Source organism: Ovis canadensis, chromosome 2 (assembly GCF_042477335.2).
Source record: "Ovis canadensis isolate MfBH-ARS-UI-01 breed Bighorn chromosome 2, ARS-UI_OviCan_v2, whole genome shotgun sequence".
NCBI lineage: Eukaryota > Metazoa > Chordata > Mammalia > Artiodactyla > Bovidae > Ovis > Ovis canadensis.
The window spans coordinates 208,387,292-208,407,749 of NC_091246.1; the positions used below are offsets into that span (position 1 = coordinate 208,387,292).

A 20,458-nucleotide genomic window follows, 5' to 3' on the forward strand; every position below is an offset into this window, starting at 1 on the left:
CTGGCCTTCTTTCTGCTTTTCGAAATGACAAGTTTATTTCTTCCTTGAGGTCACGTGAGACTCTTTTTGTTGTGCCTTCTCTCAGTGGGTTGGCTTTTGGACTCAGTTCAAGAAGGCACCCTAGTGCTAACCACCCAAAACTAAGCTAATCTTTCAAGTCCGTTTGTATCACACCCTGCCCCCGTCTTTACCATATCGCTTACCATTCATTTCTTGAAGCTAACTTATTTCTCTAGTTGTTTGTTATCCCATCATATTAGAAATACATGGCGTTTTATCTAGTACTTTACAGTTCACACACACACACATTTGAGATCCAGGAGAACAGTGATCTTGTCAGGCACACAAATATTTTTTAATAAACAAATCATCTTATTTGATACTCATATTCCTCTCACTCATTCTCATGCAATTCATACACAAGGATAAAATAAACTACTTGTAAATCTCTGAAACATAATAACGTCAAACTTCCTTGACGTTACACGGTGGTCCCTCTGCTGAAATGTCCTTTATTTGTTCTTCTATTCACCCTTCAGATCCCTGTTTGATGAGCAGCATGCAGAGGGATGTGAATAGGAACCATGGGGGTGATGAGGCAGGGGAGTAGGCAGCCTGCTGCCCAGTTGGTGAGGTAAGCACTTGGGGCTTGAAGAAAGACTGGAGTCTCTGTAGGGAAATTCTGCCCCAAACCTGGAGCCTTCCCTTTCCTCAAGACAGGAAGCAAGGGGGTGGGAGGGTCAGCAACCTACTCATCATCTCCATTTGGGTGTTTTTTAGGTTCCCAAACTTTTACTATCCAAATAGAACTTGACATGTAAGTTAGCCCCAGTCATCTGCTCAGACTAAAAGCTGCAGAGACATTTTTCACTCCACCTCTCACACATACAACACACACACACACGTGCGCGCACACACACACACACCCCTCACATCCAGTTTGTCAGCACATGTGGGCCCTTCTTACCGCTGCCCCTCACTGGCACCCTAGACCAAGCGTCATCATCCCTTGGTTGAGCCACTATCATAACTTCTAATTACCTCTCTTCTCTCTCCCCTTGTCCCTACCCTTCATTCTTTGCAAACAGCCTAGCAATCTTTTTAAAACCTAGACCCTGTCACCCCTACTAAAAGCCTTCCAGTGGCTTCCCATCATATTTAGACAGCTCAGCAAAACCTTCGTCATGCCTGCCAGGCCTCCCTCCATGCTCTGGCCCCGACTCTGGCCACTAGCCACCCCTCCAGCCTCATTTCCTTCCATCTAGAGCACAGGAAAGAGGTCAAAGACACGGACTCTGGAGCAACTCTGCCATCATTGCCTGTGTGACATTGGACAAATTGCCTGACGTCTCTGTGCTGCGGTTTCTACATCTTTAAAGAGAAGATGACAGCACTTTATCAAGCTGCTGTAGGACTAAGGGAGTCCTGAAAGGAGTCTCCAGCCCATAGCAAGTTTCTGTACATGTTTCTGGTTTTAAGTAGTTTGATGTCTTAACCCTTAAATTCAGAGGAGAAAGTGAGTATGAAAAAAAGATTAAGAGAATATACTTGCAGTTTGCTTAATGCAATTAAGGACACATTTTTATGAAGTCTCTATAAAGAAGTTATGAAGGTATGTACATAGTGAAATCTCCCTTTTTCCTTTAACTGTAGAAAAACCTAAGAAAGTGTCATGAGTTTTAATAGCATTGAATTAATTGATGACTTGGTTAGTTAAAAAAAACAATAATAGTCTATTTTAAACTCTCTTTTATTTTTTTCATTCCTGATGTTAAACACCTTCCCCCAGTAAAAACCAGTCTTGGATTCCAACGGGGACTGGCAAAATCACTGACCTGACTGACATGGGAAGGGAGGGGAAGGGCAAGCTCGTGGGCTGGGCGGGCCAGGAGCTCTGGTTGGTGCTTCACGTCCGCTAGTCTGGCTATAAGTCACCTCTTCTCTTCCTGCTTTGGCAGCTCGGGCTTCCCCAAGGCTGATAAGCATCCAGGTTTTTGCCCTAACATATCTGCTTTCCAAGAAAAAAATAACCCTCTATCTTGGTGAAGGTATTTTTTCTGGCATAATGCCTTCTCTTTCCAATTCTGATGAGTTGATTTTTTTTGTGAATGGAAGAAAGGTAAGTTTATGATATGATTAATATGAATTTTCATATGTCAGAGATGAAAACCAAGCTGATTTTCTTTCACTGATACTGTTTCTTATTTACTTAAACTCTTTTTCTGTCTTTTTCAAGTCATATGTAGTAGTATGAACTTGACCATGGGTTGTTAGTTTAGGGTTTACTGTGAAATTATTAAAGCTTGGGAGTGTTAGTTTGCTCTTTTCTTTTGGAATCAATAAGGTACTCTCATTTTTATTTGTTAAATTACAATGGTAGTGAAGTCTGACCCAGGCATTAAAAACTATGTCATCCTCCCATTACACGGATGTTAGCTCTGCTTGAGTTTAGCAATGCTATTTTATTTTATTTTTTTACTTTGGAGGCTTGTGTTTTATTCATGGGCTATCAGCCTCCCTCCTGCCCACCTGGGGCAGGAAGGAGGAGTGGGGGAAGGGAGGGCAACTGGGCCAGGAGGGGGCCGACTGCCGCTGCCCTTTGTAGATGTCCTTCAGAGTGGTGGTGATGCTGCACATGTCCAGCTCGATTTTCTGAGCCCAGTTCTGCACATCCCAGATTTCCTTGAGTGCCCGGTTGAAGTTCTCCACCATCCCGATCCACTGACCTGTCTGCTCGGCAGACTGGGCAGCCTGAATCTGTAGGCTCTTCACCTTGTGGTCCAGCTTCCTCTGGCTCCTGTTGGCCTGGGCCACACCCACATTGAGGTGATCCACCGAAACTTCTGCCAAGCGGGTGGCTGGAGTGATGGCCTCTAGCCTCTCCTGCTGCAGCTTTTTGCGTTCATTCTGCTTGGCCTGGTGTTCTTTCAGCAGGTGGGACAGCATGGTCATGGTGGGCTGGGGGTAGGGCACATCTGGCCCCCTCCCAACAACACTGTTTTAATAGAAGGAGTATATGACATTGAGGATAATAATAGCAAAGGAGGATTTTATTTTGCCCTAATAAATACTTTCAGGCTGATCCATGAACCTTGAGGCTAAAGCGTCCTGGCCTGCTACTTTGGGCCTGGAGCAATATCGTGAATGAAGACAATAAATCAAGTGCAGTGTTGAACCAGCAATTAGAATGGTTGAGAAACATTGACCTGGAATGTTGCCTCAGGAACATCGATGTCTTTATAGCACAGAATAATGTCAGCAGGCTGTGCCCCCTCAGTGTAGGGGCACACAGGAGGAAGGGAAAGTGGTCCTGGCTTGCAGGCCACCACTCCTGACCCCCATCTTGCTTCCACCTTGGAAATAATATCCGTAGCCACACAGGTAAGGTGTTAAAGCGGTCTAGGTGTAATGCTTTGCTTCTGCGATGACATTTCGCTCAGCCTGCTCTGCACACTGAGATTCCGAGAGGGGAGCACTGAGCTCATCTCTGGCTGAGTGAATCTTCTGAGGACTCAAAAGGAGACTTGAAAATAGGAAGCAGTTATGAAAATAATGCGGTTTGTTACTTTTTCTGGGGTGACCAAAAACACTTTTGGTGGAATAAGGTCCTGTGTCTCTAGACTCAGTGTTGCGCCCCTTCCTGATGGGTTTCGCTCCAATTCTCCTCTCTAATCTTGCCCGACTGTACCCAGCAGAGATGCTGCCTGAGTCAGGGATGACAGATGACTTTATCTCCTGTGCAGGCTTCGATCTATTGGGAGTAGCAGCCTGGAGCGCCACGTGACAGGCAGAAGGGAGATTCCTGTTCCCTTAAGCTCTTCCTTCACCCAGGCACCTCCGTTTCAGTGGGCAAGGGGAGCTGGTGGGGACAGAAGAGGCTCCCTCATGACATACTCTCCCACGACTCCTTTAGAGAATCTTCTCTGGCTAAGCTTTTTCATGACTTCATGTGGCTGAGTTATCTTGAGTCAGTTTTGGAATCTGTTTCCCCATCTGGATCCTTTCCAAGTAACTCTAAGGAAAAAATAATCCAGAGTTTACAGTTGTCACATATACGAGAAAGTTCAGAGACATTGAAACAGCCTTCCATTATTTCTCCAGAATTCTAGTTCCAGTGTTAGAAAAGGCTTCTTTTGTTGTTTTTGGTCCTTGTGAAGCCAACACCTTTCAAAAACAAGCCCCCAAAACAACAGATAGGATTGCCATAACATGCTGGTATTATCTTCCTAAAATCTCTTCTTATTTCACAATGTAGGTCATAGAGAAGAATGCTGATCCTGAAGTAAATCTACTATTCTACTTGAGGAAAATCCGTATCCTTTTATTTTACTGTAATTAATCTGGCTTTGGTGGTAAAAAGAAAACATGCTAAGACTTCTAAAGGAAGTCATTCTTCCTTTTGTATTTGCTCTAGATAAATAACCTTGTGTTCAATTTGTACAGTCTAGTTGGAGTTCAGAGAATGCATTTAAAAGTGACAGATATGTGCTATATTCGTTGTATTTTTTGCCTGGGCAAAACCAAAATGATCATCCAGTGAACTGTGAGTGTGCTAACTTTGGAAATAACTTTTTGACTTTTGACCCCCATGGTCACCTTGATGATGGTTTTATATTCAGCAGTGTAAATGTGAAAATGTCGAGCCAGGAACTTCCCCAGTGGTCCAGTGATTAAGACTTCCATGTGTGGGGTCGTGGGTTCAATCCCTGGTTGGGGAATTAAAACCCAACATGGCAGGCCAACCAAAGGATTAAATATGTCCAGCTACTTGCTCAAGGGTACATCCCACTGACAAAGACAACATGTGTACCCTCCCACAAGGGCATTTCATTGACTTGTCATCTATGCCTTTTGATAATCCTTATCAGAGAAAACAAGGTTTTATAAGCATATTTCAAAATCCCTTCGTATAACTAATGCACTCCAGCTCTTCACTTTTGATCTGGACCCTTTTTCACATCTCTCTCCTCCTGTACCTTCAGTAAATATTCAAAAAGAATTTCTTGGGCTTGAGTGTAACTGTAAAAGCACAAGAGAGTGACCGTGGCAGTGGTTACACAGATCTATGAGATACAATTGCATAGAGCTGAGTATACCACATAGTAGGAGAGCATGCATAAGCGGTAAAATCTGAAGAAACTCTAGCCTCTGGTTATCTGTTTTTGGTATGATTCCTATGTCAGTTTCCTGGTTTTGGTATTACACTGTAGTTCTGTGGAATGTCAGCATTGGGGGAAACTAGGGAACAGGTCCATAGGGCAGTCTGTACTATTTTTGCAACTTCTAATGAGACTACAATTGTTTCAAAATAATTTGGAGATTTTGAGGGGGAGTTTCCTGGCGTCTGGTGGTTAGGATTCTGGGATTTCACTGACATAACCTGGGTTCAATCCCTTGTCATGGAACTGAGATCCTGCAAGCCACATGGCCAAAAGATAAATCAACAAATAATAAGTTAAAAATAAGTATACTTATTCAGTGTCTACTAAGAACCAGGCACTGTATTAAGCTCTGAGGAATCGGTGGTATGCCAGACAATCCTCTCTCCAGAATCTTCGTTTCCTTCTGCTTCTGGCTCTTGGCCTCCCAACATGCACATCTAAAAACATGAAGCATGACTTCCTTTCTCCCTGACCTTTCCTTGCCAGACTTATCTAATAACTGTGTGTACCTAATGTCTCATTTCTCTGCTGACTCCATCTCTCACTATTTAACATTTCAATCTGGTTTCCTACCCCCATTATTCTACTACTCTAGCCAGTACTGCCCCCCAGCGTCCCCGTTGCACTCACTATTCAGGGAATTGGGATTACAGTTGAAACAGAACAAAAAAACCAAACAGGCCAAATCCTTCCTCCTTGGTTTTGCCACCTCCCACTTACCCAGCGTTAAAATCTGTGTTAGTCAGCATACCCTATCACTTCTCTTTTCTTACCTTTCTACACCTGTGCCACACTTTACCATGCTTTCTCTAGACTCCCAAAGTGAAGAAACTCTATATTAGGAACAAGCTGAAAATTCATGGGCTCCCAGGTAAGCAAGGCTGCTAGAGCCCCAGACAGAATCAGCCCCAGCCTCCCATTTCCCTAGTGGCTCACGCAGTAAAGAGTCTGCTTGCAGTGCAGGAGAACTGGGTTTGATCCCTGGGTCAGGAAGATCCCCTGGAGAAGGAAATGGCAACTCACCTACGCACCCTACGCAGCCCAGACCTGCTGGGGTGCAACCTCTCCTTCCACATGACAGATCCTGGCCTGCTGTTAAGCAATCTGACCTGTAAAAACAAGATCCTGCACCAGCAAGAGGTGATGTCCCACAGCTACACAGATTAAAGAGGATGTGTCATTAGGGAGGTGCTTTAATGCAACTGTGAGATCCTGGCTCCAGGTTAAAACTGGAGAAACGGGATGGGTCAGGCCTCCTAAACGCTTGTCCTCATTTTCCCTCACTCTTCACATACCCAGCCCTATCACTTCTTGCAGTTCTCGAAACAGCTCTTCATTCAGTAGATGAATTTTACCAAGCACCACGTGTGCAGAAGTAAGCTAGAAGACACAGCCTCTGCCCTCAATCTAGTGAATGAAGAGACAGACAGCGGGTGTGATGAGTGCCATGTTGCGGGAACATGGACAGGGCACTCCCACCCGGCTTAAGGAAGGAAGGGAAAGAGAAGGGTTGTAGGAGTTGCTGGGAAAGGGGAATTCTTGGGGAAAAGGGTATTCTTGGTGGTGGTGTGTGGGGGATGGGGGTGGTGCAGAGGCAAGAGAATATATTGCTTTAGAGGAACTGAAAGCAGTTTATTCCAATGGATGTAAAGCTTTTGGGGGTGGGGGTGGGAGGGTATAGCAAGAGATGAATGAGGAGTGAGATCCTTGAGGCAAAGAGTCAAGTTTGGCATGCAAGACACACTCACTCACTGATGAATGACCAGAGGTCAGTGGAAATTCCAGGGTCAACTGCACACGCTGGCCATGAGCATTTAGTCTCAGGGTAACTTCTGTATATGCCCATAGTGCTGTGTATCTTGGGGCCCTGAGAAAGCTCTTTCCTTAAAGGACCAAAAAATAAACTTCTGATATATTATTTTTTGTATTTGACTTGTGTAGGGTTGTCAGCTTTAGCATATAGAAATATAGTATGCCCAGGTAAATTTGAATTTGAATGCATGGGACATACTTACACTAAAATATAACTCATTTTTTATCTGAAATTCAGATTTAACTGGGTGTCCTGTATTTTGTCTGGTCACCCTGCCTAGCGAAGAGCTTTAGGATGAGTCAACAGAACATGGAGGAAACTGCCTGAATCAGCTACTTCTGGTGGGACTGGAGGAAGGAGGCATCAAACTACTTGCCTGGTAACCAGAGGGCAAAGCAGCTGGTTGAATCAACCTTTCACTTTTCACTCAAGGCAATGTTAAAACAAGAAGCAGAGAGCTTCTTTAAGGTCTGACACAGTGAACAGTCAAAATTTGACTCTTCTTTGAGTCAGACGGCTCCTGGATTCCTTTGCTTGAAAATGTCAGGTCACCAAAGGCAAAGAGAAGGGGTTTCTCTGACTTTTCCCTTCAGGTCAATGGTACACTCTCACTAAGGCATCACCCACATGACTCTGCCTGAAGAAAGCAAGCTTGGCTTGCCTGAGTGGGCTCAGATGAGGGAACAGAGGAAGCGGGGTGCCACTCCCTCTGAACCTCTGCAGAGAATCTCAGCTTCCCACTCTGCGGTGTCCTGACCTGTTATTACCTCGTCATGGGTAGCAATTCCTAAGATGAAATTATTCTCAGCCTCCACCCAAGCCAATTATAATCTGCACCCACCATGAAATCTTTCTTAAACCTCACCCAGAGAGGTCCCAAGCAAATTCTAGTAGACTCTAATAGCACCTGAAGCAAAGGGATTACATACATTATTTGCTCTTTCTTTGTGGAAACATGCCAGTGTCTTACAGGGAAGAGGTACACAGAGTTTGTTGATATTACTGGTTCAGGAACCAAGTTATCAATTCATATTCTCTAATCTTGTAATCCTATAAGAAAATAAAAACATTACATTGCTGAACCAGGAAAAGTTAAGCTTCCTGGTGGGGGGCTCTAAGTTTTACATCTGCACCACCTCCCAGCACCTCCACAGCAATAACATAACACGAATGTAGAATCCATTGTCCCCAACTCTGAATTCAACAGGCTTTTCCCTGTTCATGTGGATGCAGACGCTGATCTAACTGGCATGAGGCTCTTTGTAGTCTTCATGGCGTCCCACTCAGTGTGAATATCCAGAGGACTCACTTTAGAAGCATGAGCTTTTGATTACAAGGTGCTGCCCTTGCCCCACTGGAGAGCTACCATACTGTCTTTCTAAAATCCAGAAAATGCCGCATTCACAAATGCCTCAGGGATTTCAGATAAAGCCCTGTGATGTGGGTGTGTAGGGATATCTTCTCACCTTTCATCAATTAGCTCACTTATGTGCAAAAAGTGGAACAGCTCTTTTAAGCAGGAAATCTTAGGAGACTCCAGAAAACCACTCACTTGTTACGAGTATCTGAGGAAGAAAAGTATAGAAAGCAAAGGAGCCTGGATCCCTCTTTTCCTTGACCCCCTTCCTTCCAGTCCACCTCACTGGCACCAAATACGGCTGTGGGAGTGGAGGCTGCGGTGCCTGCACTGTCATGGTGTCCCGATACGACCCGAAGACCAAGAAGATCCAGTATCCTTTGCATTGGCCCAAGCACTTCTGGAAAGAATGCAGAACCTCCACTTCCTGCCCCTGTGTCCCCCTCCTCTCTCCAGGTGTCCACTGCACTCACATGGCCTCTGGACCTGCTCTCCTGTGACTTCCCATGCTCCAGATCTTTCCTATGGACTTTCTTCCCATCAGGGTATATCTGTCCTGCGTTCCAGTCTCTCGGGGCCACTCTGTCTTGCTGTACAGATATTTGCTTTGCTTTTGAGCAGATCTCAGACTGAGGGCCAGGGAAGAATGGGTTTACACACAAAGAAGTGATGTCTTGTCCTGGCAGAAGGTTTAGGTTAACATACACTAGAAGAGTTATTCCCCTGAAGGGCTGAGTGAGACCTCCCATCGTGCTATGTGACTGAGCCAACGTCACCTTGACCTAAAATGTAAATTTGCTCACAGATTGCATGTGGTAGGAGAGTTATCAAGCATGATTTCAAAGTTTTTTGTCTTAAGTCTCTGGGTTATGCTGTTAACAAATTAGGAAGAGGAGAAGCAAAGGAAAGGAAAGGGGTGAGTTTAGTTTTGGATGAATCGCATTGCGATTACTATGGGACATGCAAGAAGGATTACCCACAGGTATCTACACAGACAGGTCTATTACTCAGAGGAGAGGTCTCATCTGGAGCTAGTTTATTGGAAATTATCAACATAGATACTAACAATGACAATAGAAATAGCTAATGTTTATTGAATGCTAGGCACTGTTCAAAATAGTTTACTTCATGTTATCATATTTGGCCCCCAAAACAATTTTGAGATAGGCTCGACTGTCACTCATATTGAAAAAAGAGGAAATGGAGGCAAACAGGGTTAACTAACTTGTCAAGGTTATGAGGGCCTATTAGTGGTAAAAGCAAGTTTTCAACCCTGGTCATTTAGAATGTAGTGGGAATCCCAGGAGAGCTTCCAAGTTCAGGACACTGCAGAACAAGAGACAGGGAGATGGGCAAAGACACCCCCCAAAGGAGACCATGAGGGAGTAGCCAGGGATGAAGGAGGAGCATCCAGAAGAGAAAGTTCCAAGGTGGTAGAAGTGCAATAGTATGAAACACCAGGACACGGCTCAGAGCCATTAGATTGCTCCCAGAGCACCGTCAGCAGACTTGTGGGGCTGGAAGATGAGGTACAGATACGCAGGAGTGGCTGGAGGGCCAGGAAGGCATGGATAGCTTTTGAAGAAACTTGACTAAGAGGGGGAGAAAGATGGGCTGGAGAGAGACATTAGCCTGGGGATTTATTTTTAGCCCAAAAAAACACTTAAACTTCTAATTTAGAGGAATGAGACCCTAGAAAGGAAGAGGTTAGAAAGGCAATTGATAATGAAGCAAGTCCTTGGGAAGACAAGAATAGAAGGGATTCAGGGCACAGGGGAGGAGGAAGGGTGGGGTGTCCTCACCCTCCAGGCCTGGACTCGGGGTGAGGCTGACTGCAGCTAGAGATGAGTAGGGGTGGGCTGGGCAGTGAGAGGAGAATATGCCTCTATTTCCTGGATGAGACATAAGGCTAAGACAAGAAAGCAACAAGCCCTGGAAAAGTTGAGAGAAAAGGAAGAGGGAGATAACATTAAGAGAAAGTAAACTTAATGGAGGAGGGCAGCTGGAGAACAATAACAAAAAAAAAATGCACAGTAACCCAAGGTTCACTCTTGCTCTGTACACCAAGCACTCTTCCGAGAGACTAAACTGAATTAATGAAGCCTAGACCCCATTCCCAACCAGTGAGATGAGACTCTGATGTAACCACATCTGCTGTGTCAATAATACAGTCTCTAGTGTGAGAGGGATGGTCAAGACAGGGGCATGAACCCATGGCTTATATACTTGCCCATGCATTGGGATCAGCTGAGGAGCTTTGAAAAAGTGATGGAGTGATTACATCCCAAAGATTCTGGTTTAATTGCTAGCCTTGGACTTCCCCGGCAGTCCAGTGGTTAAGACTCTGTGCTTCCAATGTAGGGGATCCAGGTTCGATCTCTAGCCAGGGAACTAAGATCCCACACACTGTGTGGCATGACCGAAAACTAATAATAATAATTAGGCTAGCATACAACCAGAGTTTTTGTATTTTTAGAAACTTCCACAGCTGAGAATCACTGGGGTAAATTATCCCATGATGGTTTACATGAGTCAATATATCATTTTATGAAGAGAAAAAGCCTTTTTTCTCTGAATAAGAAAAATAAACGAGAATGAGGGTCTCTTGGAGGTTCTACACAAAACTCATTTTTCTTTTTTTCCATTTCTCTCTACCATTCTACTCCAGCCATATGTTAAGTCCTTTCTTGAACACTTCCAAGAAGTTATGGTTTTTTTATCTAGTGTTCTCTGTGTTCTCAGGGAAATATAGTCTCAAGACCCTTTCTAGATAACTCCCTGAATTATGGTACCCACTCCAGGTGATTCCAATGTGTTCTCTTTACAAAATCCCATCACAGCCATTATCCAGTTACAGCCTGCCTGGTGCCCATCTGCTCTCTGTATGGGGCTGCTGTCACCACTGTGGAAGGTGTAGGAAGCATTAAAACCAGGATTCACCCCGTGCAGGTAAGAGTACAATGTGGTGGGGACCCAGTGCTGGTATTGGCACCCTCCATAATCTAATGGACTCCAGTTAGGTCATCAATTTTGAGATTTTGTGTGTGTGTGCTTTTAAATTCTCATTTTGTGGGATTTAGTACTTCATAGCTAGGGATCTTTTCAGAGCTTGGTGTATAGGGACTTCCCTGGTGGGCCAGTGGTTAAGATTCTGTACTCTTCCGCTGCAGGGGATACAGGTTCCATCCCTGGTGGGGGAACTAAGATCCCCAAATAAAATGCCAAAAATAAAATTAAATTTAAAAAAAGAGAAAGATTTGTGTATAAACCAAGATTTCTTCATCTTCATAATTTTAATATATCTTAACTTCTCACTCTCATCTTGCCCTAAACTAAAACAAGGACAGCCCAGTCTGATAAAAGAAGAAAATGAGATAGGAAACTAGAAGTTTATAGAAGACACTACTTGTCTACCACATTTCAAAATTACTAAACTGTGAATAAGAAGCTAACCTTGTTTACAAATACTCCTGAAATGTCTCATGAGAAGCTGAACACCATGACGAAGTATTTATTGATACTAATGTTCAGAGGACTTTTTAAAAGAAACCGCAATATTACTTTTATGTGCTATTGAACAAGAGTTTCTTCGGAGGTTAAGTTTTAAAAGCAGGGTGTAGAAAGAAAATTATAGATTGCTATAATCTCCTTGGAAATTTCTTCCCCTAGAAGGTTATGTTAGAACATGGAGGCTCAGAGCTTCCTCTGTTGATATGTTGCATTTATGAGCACTTTTGGTAGTGCTTGTCTTTCAACTGTAAACTTAATGACTTTTTGATCTTATTAAGCTCTTACTGCACACTTGGCTCACCATCTTAACAGTTATGGAAGCAACCAAATGCTGCAGCTTATCAGATTTCTTCCTCCCAAATTCTGACAATACGTGATAGTTCAGTAGTGTCCCGAACAGGCTTTTACTGGCATGTGAGAGTCGCTTCTCTTGTGTTGTTGGAAGAGGGTATTTGCTATGACCAGTGTGTTCTCTTGGCAAAACTCTATTAGCCTTTGCCCTGCTTCTTTCTGTACTCCAAGGCCAAATTTGCCTGTTACTCCAGGTGTTTCCTGACTTCCTACTTTTGCATTCCAGTCCCCTATAATGAAAAGGACATCTTTTTGGGGTGTTCTAAAAGGTCTTGTAGGTCTTCATAGAACAGTTCAACTTCAGCTTCTTCAGCATTACTGGTCAGGGCATAGACTTGGATTACTGCTGGGAAAGATCAAGAGCAGGAGGAGACGCCGACCACAGAGGATGAGATGGCTGGATGGCATCACCGACTCAATGGTCATAAGTTTGGGTAATCTCCGGGAGTTGGTGATGGACAGGGAGGCCTGGCGTGCTGAGGTTCATGGGGTCGCAAAGAGTTGGACACAGCTGAGTGACTAAACTGAACTGAACTGAGAGCCACTTGGTAAATGTTAGGGATTTTGTGAGCCAAGCTTTAAGCACAGCTGTTACTAAAAACTAAACTATACAAACTTAAAAGCAGGTAAATGATATTAAAAACAAAGTTGATAAATAGTAACTTTTACTGTATCCCAATTATTTTACTACATTTTTCTATCACCTGTGCTTTTGAGGCCATTTATGTCTATTGTAGCTACACAGTGAAAGTACCTTGTAAATATATCCACATTCAATGACATCACATCAGAAGTTTAACCTCAGCCTCCATGGAAATATTTATATTACCAAAAATAGTAGAAGCTACAAATAAGGACTGTCTTCCCAGAGATCCAGTTGTTAAATATTTACCAGCACATGTGCTGTGTCTCTCTGTATGACACGTCGGAAACAACTTGCCTTCTAGCAGTAAACCCAACACAACCATATTTTCCTCTGGCACTAGAACAATGTCTTTCCTTTCAGTTGAACAATAGATGAAGGATTTGGCTTCCATCTTAAGGGTCATGCTGTTTGAAAAATGTTTATTTAAAACCATTTGAATCACATTCAGGCCAGCGAACTGAGTATCCTCAACTCATTGAGAAAGACATGGGACGGAGACACACAGTGGGACCCACAGAGTCCTGTTTCCCATCCGTTCATGGATTGGGTCTTTGTATAGAATGGACAAAGCAAATTGTCATTTCTCATTCTATTTCTATTTTGCACTCTTTTTTTATTGTTTTGTTGGATTTAAATGCATAAAGTTGAACTGCATAACTTAAGTATGTAAATGGCACAACACTTCTAAATTATACTTCACAATTTTCAAAGCATGTATATGCTGTTGCTAAGTCACTTCAGTCATGTCCAACTCTGTGTGACCCTGTAGACAGCAGCCCACCAGGCTCCCCACTCCCTGGGATTCTCCAGACAAGAACACTGGAGTGGGTTGCCATCTCCTTCTCCAATGCATGAAAGTGAGAAGTGAAAAGGAAGTCACTCAGTCGTGTCCAACTCTTAGCGACCCCATGGACTGCAGCCTACCAGGTTCCTCCATCCATGGGATTTTTCAGGCAAGAGTACCGGAGTGGGGTGCCATCGTATATAGATTGTCATTTAATCCATAAAACATTATAGAATATAAATGAAGAAGAAGATAAAATTTAGTTGCCAGAGACTGTTAAATGATTTGTGTATGCTCATTCACTTATTCTCAGTTATCTTGTGCCATAGATACCATTATTATTCTAATTTTAAAGATGGGAATAACTTGTGGACACAGGGTGGGAAGGAGAGGGTGGGATGAATTGAGAGAATATTATTGACATTATACACTACCATGTGTAAAATGGAGCTTCCTGGGTGGCTCAGCAGTAAAGAATCTGCCTGCAATGCAGGAGACACAGGTTCGGTCCTTGGGTCAGGAAGATCCCCTGGAAAAGGAAATGGCAGGCTCCTCTGTCCACGGGAGTACAAAAGAGTTGGACATGATTTAGCAACTAAAAGGACAACAATGTGTGAAGTAAATAGCTAGTGGGGAGCTGCTGTATAACACGGGGAGCTCAGCTGGGTCTCTGTGGTGACCTGGAGTGATGGAATGTGTGGTGGGCTGGGAGAGAGGCTCAAGAGGGAGGGGACATATGTATACTGATTTACGTTCTTGCACAGCACAAACTATCAATAACACAACATTGTAAAGCAGTACATTGTTGTTTAGCCACTAAGCTGTGTCTAACTCTTTTGCTACCCCATGGACTGCAGCGCCCCAGGCTCCTCTGGCCATGAGATTTCCCAGCCAAGGATACTGGAGTGAGTTGCCATTTCCTTCTCCAGGGAATCTTCCTGATCCAAGGATCAAAATGCATCTCCTGCATTGACAGGCAGATTCTTTACCACTGAGCCACCAAGGAAGCCCCCAAAGGAATTATACTTCAATTTTTTAAAAAAATTTCTTTTAAAAGGAAGTGAAAAAGATGAAGAAAGAAGTCAAATAAATCATCCAGGGACCCACAATTAATGAGTACAGGAAGGACCAAAACCCACATGAACATGACTTCAAAGCATTTTACTCGTTACTTAAACCATATTCTTATTTCACAGGTAAAGAAACCAGAGAGTCTGTGGAGTAAAGTGACTTAATACATGCCAATAGTATTTTCTTGAGTGGGTAGGGGGAAACATATGATTTCAAGAAATAGAAATATTCTTCCAGAATGACATTTTCCACTCTGCAGTTATTTCTAGAAAGTTAAATATATAAGCTTTGCTCCTATCTGGTATACAAGGGAGGGAAGTAAGAGGTTTAAAGTAGAAGTAATGTACCATTTTTCCCCCAGGAAAGACTTGCCAAGTGTCATGGGACACAGTGTGGCTTCTGCAGCCCAGGAATGGTGATGTCCATCTACACACTGCTGAGGAACCACCCGGAGCCCACCCCTGAGCAGATAACCGAAGCTCTTGGAGGTGAGGCTTCTCAGCCCTCTGCAGGCAGGACTTCCAGAGGGAGGTGCCTAAGGAAGGAGGGAAGAAGGCCCCAGGTGGTGGAGAGAAGCTGTAGTGCAACTTTGGGGTTCCAGGCACCTGGTCAACAAGTAGCCCCATTAGCCCTCACCTTGACCTCAGTCCTCTCTAGGAAGGGCTGCCCTCATTGGCTAGCATTGGTGCCAAAAATTGGGGCAATATTGTTTCATTACAAACCTTTCTCCTTTAATGGAGCCTGTAGTCACTCTGCAAAAGCATTCAAATCTGCTGTTTCTAACATTTTTAATACAATAGTTTCCAAATGTGGAAATCTGGGTAGTGTACAAGAATGAGATTTTTTGGTTTATTTTTAAATCAATCTGTTAAAATCATTCATTAACTCTACTTACTAAAATTAATTTTACAAAGAGAATAGATTTCAGAAATTTTACCTTTTTCTGTTCTGGTTGGGTTCATTACAAGATCGAGAAGCTCATAAATAGGAATTAGTTATCACAGATAAGCTTGGTGAGCAACTCGATCTCTTATGACAAAATAGCTATCAAATTTAAGTGAACAGACACGATTTACTACCCCAAAAAAGCATTTTATCAAATGTAGTTTTAATAAACATACTAGGTTCAAGGTAAGCAGTTACTAGTTCTTTGAAGAAAGCTGTGGAAGCAAACTTCTAAAGGTTATAAGAAAACTCTTTATCCCTTTCAGTAAACAAACCTACACAAAAATTCAGTTTTATGATGAAAAGATACATACTAAAACAAAGTAAAATTTCAACTTAAGTTGTATGGTATCTAGAATATAAACATTCACTAATATTTTCCCTTATCTCTCATCAACTTCTACATTCAACGTTTTTCAGTTTCTCATTAAGTATTATAAGAATTTTGGCCAATGGTTTCAATTATAATTTTAACTAAACCTGAATAAATTTGAATAACAGATGATCTTTGTTTTGTAAAATAACCTACACTAATGGGATATTTAGAGCTTTAAAAAGTAAAGGTCTTGTGATTTGCCTTACTTTTTGTATGTTTCTTTGAATATGCACAGACAGTCTTATAAACATGAATTATTTCCTCCCAGATTCTATGCCTATAACTCACTTAACCACCAGGAGATGGCATTGTAAAGTTTGGCTAAATTATAAAGATAACTTTATTCTAGGTGTGGATAACTTCGAGAGTAATTTTGTTTTACACTTCATTTACTTGATCTCTTTCTAGAATTATAAATGCTAGGCACACTGATAACCTTTATGTTCATATTTTAAGAAAACTGATCAAATAAAAACTCAAAAGGAATGCAATTAGACATGACACATACCTTCTATAATGATCAGCTGATACAAATGACCACTTCATTTAATCTTGTTTTTTCTTCAAGACTAAGAAAATAAAAATTTTGAATTTCCATATTTTTCTCCCTTAGAATCAGAAAATTTTCTGTAATGGGTGCTATTAGTTTCCCTTGGTGGGCTTTTACTAGCGCTTCTGATTATGTGGCAAACAAAACTAAAAGCTTTGATATAGCTCTCTCTAGCTTTTGGAGAAGGCACGGCACCCCACTCTGGAAAATCCCATGGACGGAGGAGCCTGGTAGGCTGCAGTCCATGGGGTTGCTAAAGGTTGGGCACTACTGAGCGACTTCCCTTTCACTTTTCACTTTCATGCATTGGAGAAGGAAATGGCAACCCACTCCAGTGTTCTTACCTGGAGAATCCCAGGGACAGAGGAGCCTGGTGGGCTGCCATCTATGGGGTCACACAGAGTCGGACACGACTGAAGTGACTTAGCAGCAGCAGCAGCAGCAGCAGCTTTTAATGCTTTCTCACTGTTTATCAATGAGAAATTGTCCTTTCACTCTTAAATAGTTCAATTTCATCCCTTATAGGTATGTTCTAGGTATTTCAACTCCTTTTTTCTATGCCAAAGAGAGGTTTGTAACTCACAAACTCTTGTATTCTTTCTTCTTAGCAAAAAGAAAGATAAAATATGGAATCTAAATCCATCCTTGTGCATGTAGTTTCTTTCTAAACAATTCCTGCTCAAATAAAAAAAGAAAAGTAAACCTATTATCCAGTTTTTCCACGTGACTCACTGGCAACAAGTTTCCGAATAACACTTTGCTTCTAGCTAACTAAACCTGCCCAGTTCACATACATACATTGCTTCTGAAATTTTTAAACTATATTTGAACATAATAATCTTAAATTTATGTTTAACATAAAAATGATGTATTTCTATTATGAAAAATGAAAAAAAAGAAAAGATAAGGGAAAAACTCATTTATATTTCTGCTCCTAGAAGACAACCACAGTCAAGATGCTTCTCTTTCAGTCTCTTCTGTACATAGTTTTTGTAGGCTTATTTTAAATACTTGTGACTATTATGTATGCAATTGCATATTACATATACAATTTTTAACTATACAACATAAGAATTTTCCCATATTACTAAAACCTCTTTATAAATATCATTTATACTGGCTTCAAAATTTGAATATACTTTTTTTAAAGGACAGTGGTTTCATCACCGTTTCTACCATATTTTGAAATGACTAATTAAAACAATACCAGGTATTTATTGAACATCTACTTCGCTATACTGGGAGGATTCGAGAACATCTAAGGCTGTCTTTGCTTTCTCCATGAGCTTAAGAGCCAATGAAGGAAATGAAGCATGCACGTAATGACCCTGCTCCACCAGGGTCAGCGATAGACCTGGGGGAGGATCCAGAAAATGAGTGTACGGCTCTGGCTGGGGTGTTAGAGCAGACTCCATGGAGGAGGGGGGCTCTGGCCCTGATAAATGGACACACTCTCCCCAAGAGGACATTTAAGGCAGAAGAGATTACATGAGAGAAGCTTAACAAAGGGGCCCGTGTGAGATGTTATGGCGGACAGTGGTCACATGTTATATGAGTTAGGGCAGGGGTGGGAAATAATGTCGGAGAAGGGAAAAAACTATAGAGATCTCTGTGATATTTCAGGATAAAACTGTAATCACAAGTGTATTCTAGTTTTGAAGGGCATTTCTGTTTCAAAGAGCCATTTTGTTGGTTTGAGAAACAGAAAGTAAAAACTGAAAAACTACTAGTATAGCTATTCCACTGAAAAAAAGCACAACTATGCAATATATCTCTATCATTCCTTAAACATCAATTTCTCCTTCAGGTAATTTGTGCCGCTGTACTGGATACCGACCGATTGTAGAAAGTGGAAAAACTTTCTGTGCGGTAAGTTATGATAAAAAATATCTTTTCAGTTGATTTAACATATTAAGAAACCTTTGTGGAAAACCGTCTATTGCATTCAGTTATCTCTAAAATGTTGTGCTTTCTGTCCACTAAAAGTTGTTAAATGCCACTATTGTTGTTTTTAAAAATATGTCTTTAATATCTATCTTGTTTACAGCCCTAAATTAGGCACTGTCTTTAGAAGTATGTGGTCCATGACTTCAAGAATTGCAAAGCCTATAGAAGAAAATGAAATATATAGATTAAAAAACAATAAACACGTAGTTGAAAAGCAAGATATTAAAAGCTCAATATATCCTCTCTAGCAAGCTTCCCAGGTGGCACAGTGGAAAAGCATCTGCCTACCAATGCAGGAGATTTAGGAGACTTGGGCTCCATCCCTAGGCTGGGAAGACCCCCTGGAGTAGAAAAATGGCTACTAACTCAGTGTTCTTGTCAGGAAAATCCCATGGACAGAAGAGCCTGGTGTGCTATAGTCCATTGAGTCACAAAGAGTCAGACATGACTGAGCACAGCACAGCACAACAGCATAGCCTCTCTACCTTGTAAATAAACTTCAGAGGAATACGGATTAAACAGAATCAATGAGTGGGGAGGGAAGACACAGAGGAGACCTATTGGAGAAGGAGAGTTATGAGCCAGGTCTTAAAGGAAGTGATGTTAATGGATGGGTAAAGAGAGGCTGTTAGAAAATTTCCAGTAAGAAAATGTACGGAAGTAGAAAAAAGAAAGGATGTCCAAAGTTCAACTAAGAAATCGATGTGGCTGAAGCACTAAGGAATTTAGGCTCAAAGCTGATGCCTACTATATAGTCATTGTTTATTCTCAAGCTAGAAGTCATACAAGAACAATATTTCAAAATTCTTGGCACCTGTCTATAAGAAGAATAAGCCTGGAAAGAGAGGATGGGGATGAGGGTGTGGACTAATGCACTATCCCATGCATGAGGGAATGAGGACGTAAACCAGTGTAGTAGATATGGGCCCAAAATGATAACTTTCAGGAAGAGGATTGCCAAAATCATAACCTCTAGATGATAAAGGAGGCAGTGAGAAAGAAATCCAAATCAGCTTCCAAACTGAGAGATCAAGGAATCAAATAGGTTGAAGGAAGTTGCAAAAGAATGATTTAGTATATGGCCTGGAGGGGGGTGATGTCTTGAGATAGATCTAGTTTTCATAAAGTGAAATATCAAGACTAGACCTCATCATGACAAGTATTCAGTTGTGTTTTTCATCACCCATTTTTATGGTAAAAATTATTTTTATATAATTTTGATTGACCAAAACCAACTCAAAGGCTGAAAGTTCATTCCGAATACTAAAACGTCTGAAAGAAATCTTTGTTTAGACCAGAAACAAAGAATTTCAAAAAGATTTCCAAACTACAGGCTAGTTTATTTTAAATCCTGAGTAAGAGTCGGACATGACTGAGTGACTTCACTTTCACTTTTCACTTTCATGAATTGGAGAAGGAAATGGCAACCCACTCCAGTGTTCTTGCCTGGAGAATCCCAGGGACGGGGGAGCCTGATGGGCTGCCGTCTATGGGGTCGCACAGAGTTGGACACGACTGAAGCGACTTAGCTGCAGCAGCAGCAGTAGCAAGATATGTTTTATGTTGTGCTATATGTGTGGCCATTTTGACTCATAAGAACAGCAATTTCATACGATTCAATCTACTACTCTTTTCCTGGAGGCAAAATACATACAAAGGTAGACATATTTTGTCGCACTCACTCAGGGTCCCCACATTCAGCCACTAGTTGGTCCCTTTATCATGCATGATGTTGTCGCAAAGTCCAAACCCCTTCTTAACTCTGGACTGTTACCTTATGAGTGAAAATACCCACCACCATTCCTGCAGTGCTTCCTGTGTGCCAGATGCTGTGCACACCTGCCACATATTTAAACCTGACAAACCTTTTGGGACGGGTTTTATTTTCCTAATTTAACAAACTCAATCCAGCTAGTATGTGTGAAAGCAGGAACTAGAACCCAGGT

At 42.0% G+C, this 20,458-nt stretch overlaps 2 protein-coding genes across 2 annotated transcripts in view; one reads left to right on the top strand and one right to left on the bottom strand.

Moving 5' to 3' along the window:
- The first annotated feature begins 1,962 nt into the window (after positions 1–1,962).
- The window catches only part of LOC138432850 (aldehyde oxidase 4-like), a 66,439-nt gene continuing 47,943 nt past the window's right edge, over positions 1,963–20,458 (top strand). Inside the window, exons 1-6 of the mRNA XM_069574481.1 lie at positions 1,963–2,119; positions 4,256–4,313; positions 8,609–8,705; positions 11,173–11,281; positions 15,056–15,182; positions 18,373–18,434. Coding sequence (XP_069430582.1) covers positions 2,066–2,119; positions 4,256–4,313; positions 8,609–8,705; positions 11,173–11,281; positions 15,056–15,182; positions 18,373–18,434 — 507 coding nt within the window. The 5' untranslated portion in view covers positions 1,963–2,065. The remainder of the gene's footprint in view (positions 2,120–4,255; positions 4,314–8,608; positions 8,706–11,172; positions 11,282–15,055; positions 15,183–18,372; positions 18,435–20,458) is intronic.
- Positions 2,500–2,967, bottom strand: LOC138433140 (biogenesis of lysosome-related organelles complex 1 subunit 1-like). Its single transcript, XM_069575185.1, has one exon. It carries the CDS (start codon positions 2,950–2,952, stop codon positions 2,500–2,502), a length of 453 nt encoding a protein of 150 aa, XP_069431286.1. The 5' UTR covers positions 2,953–2,967.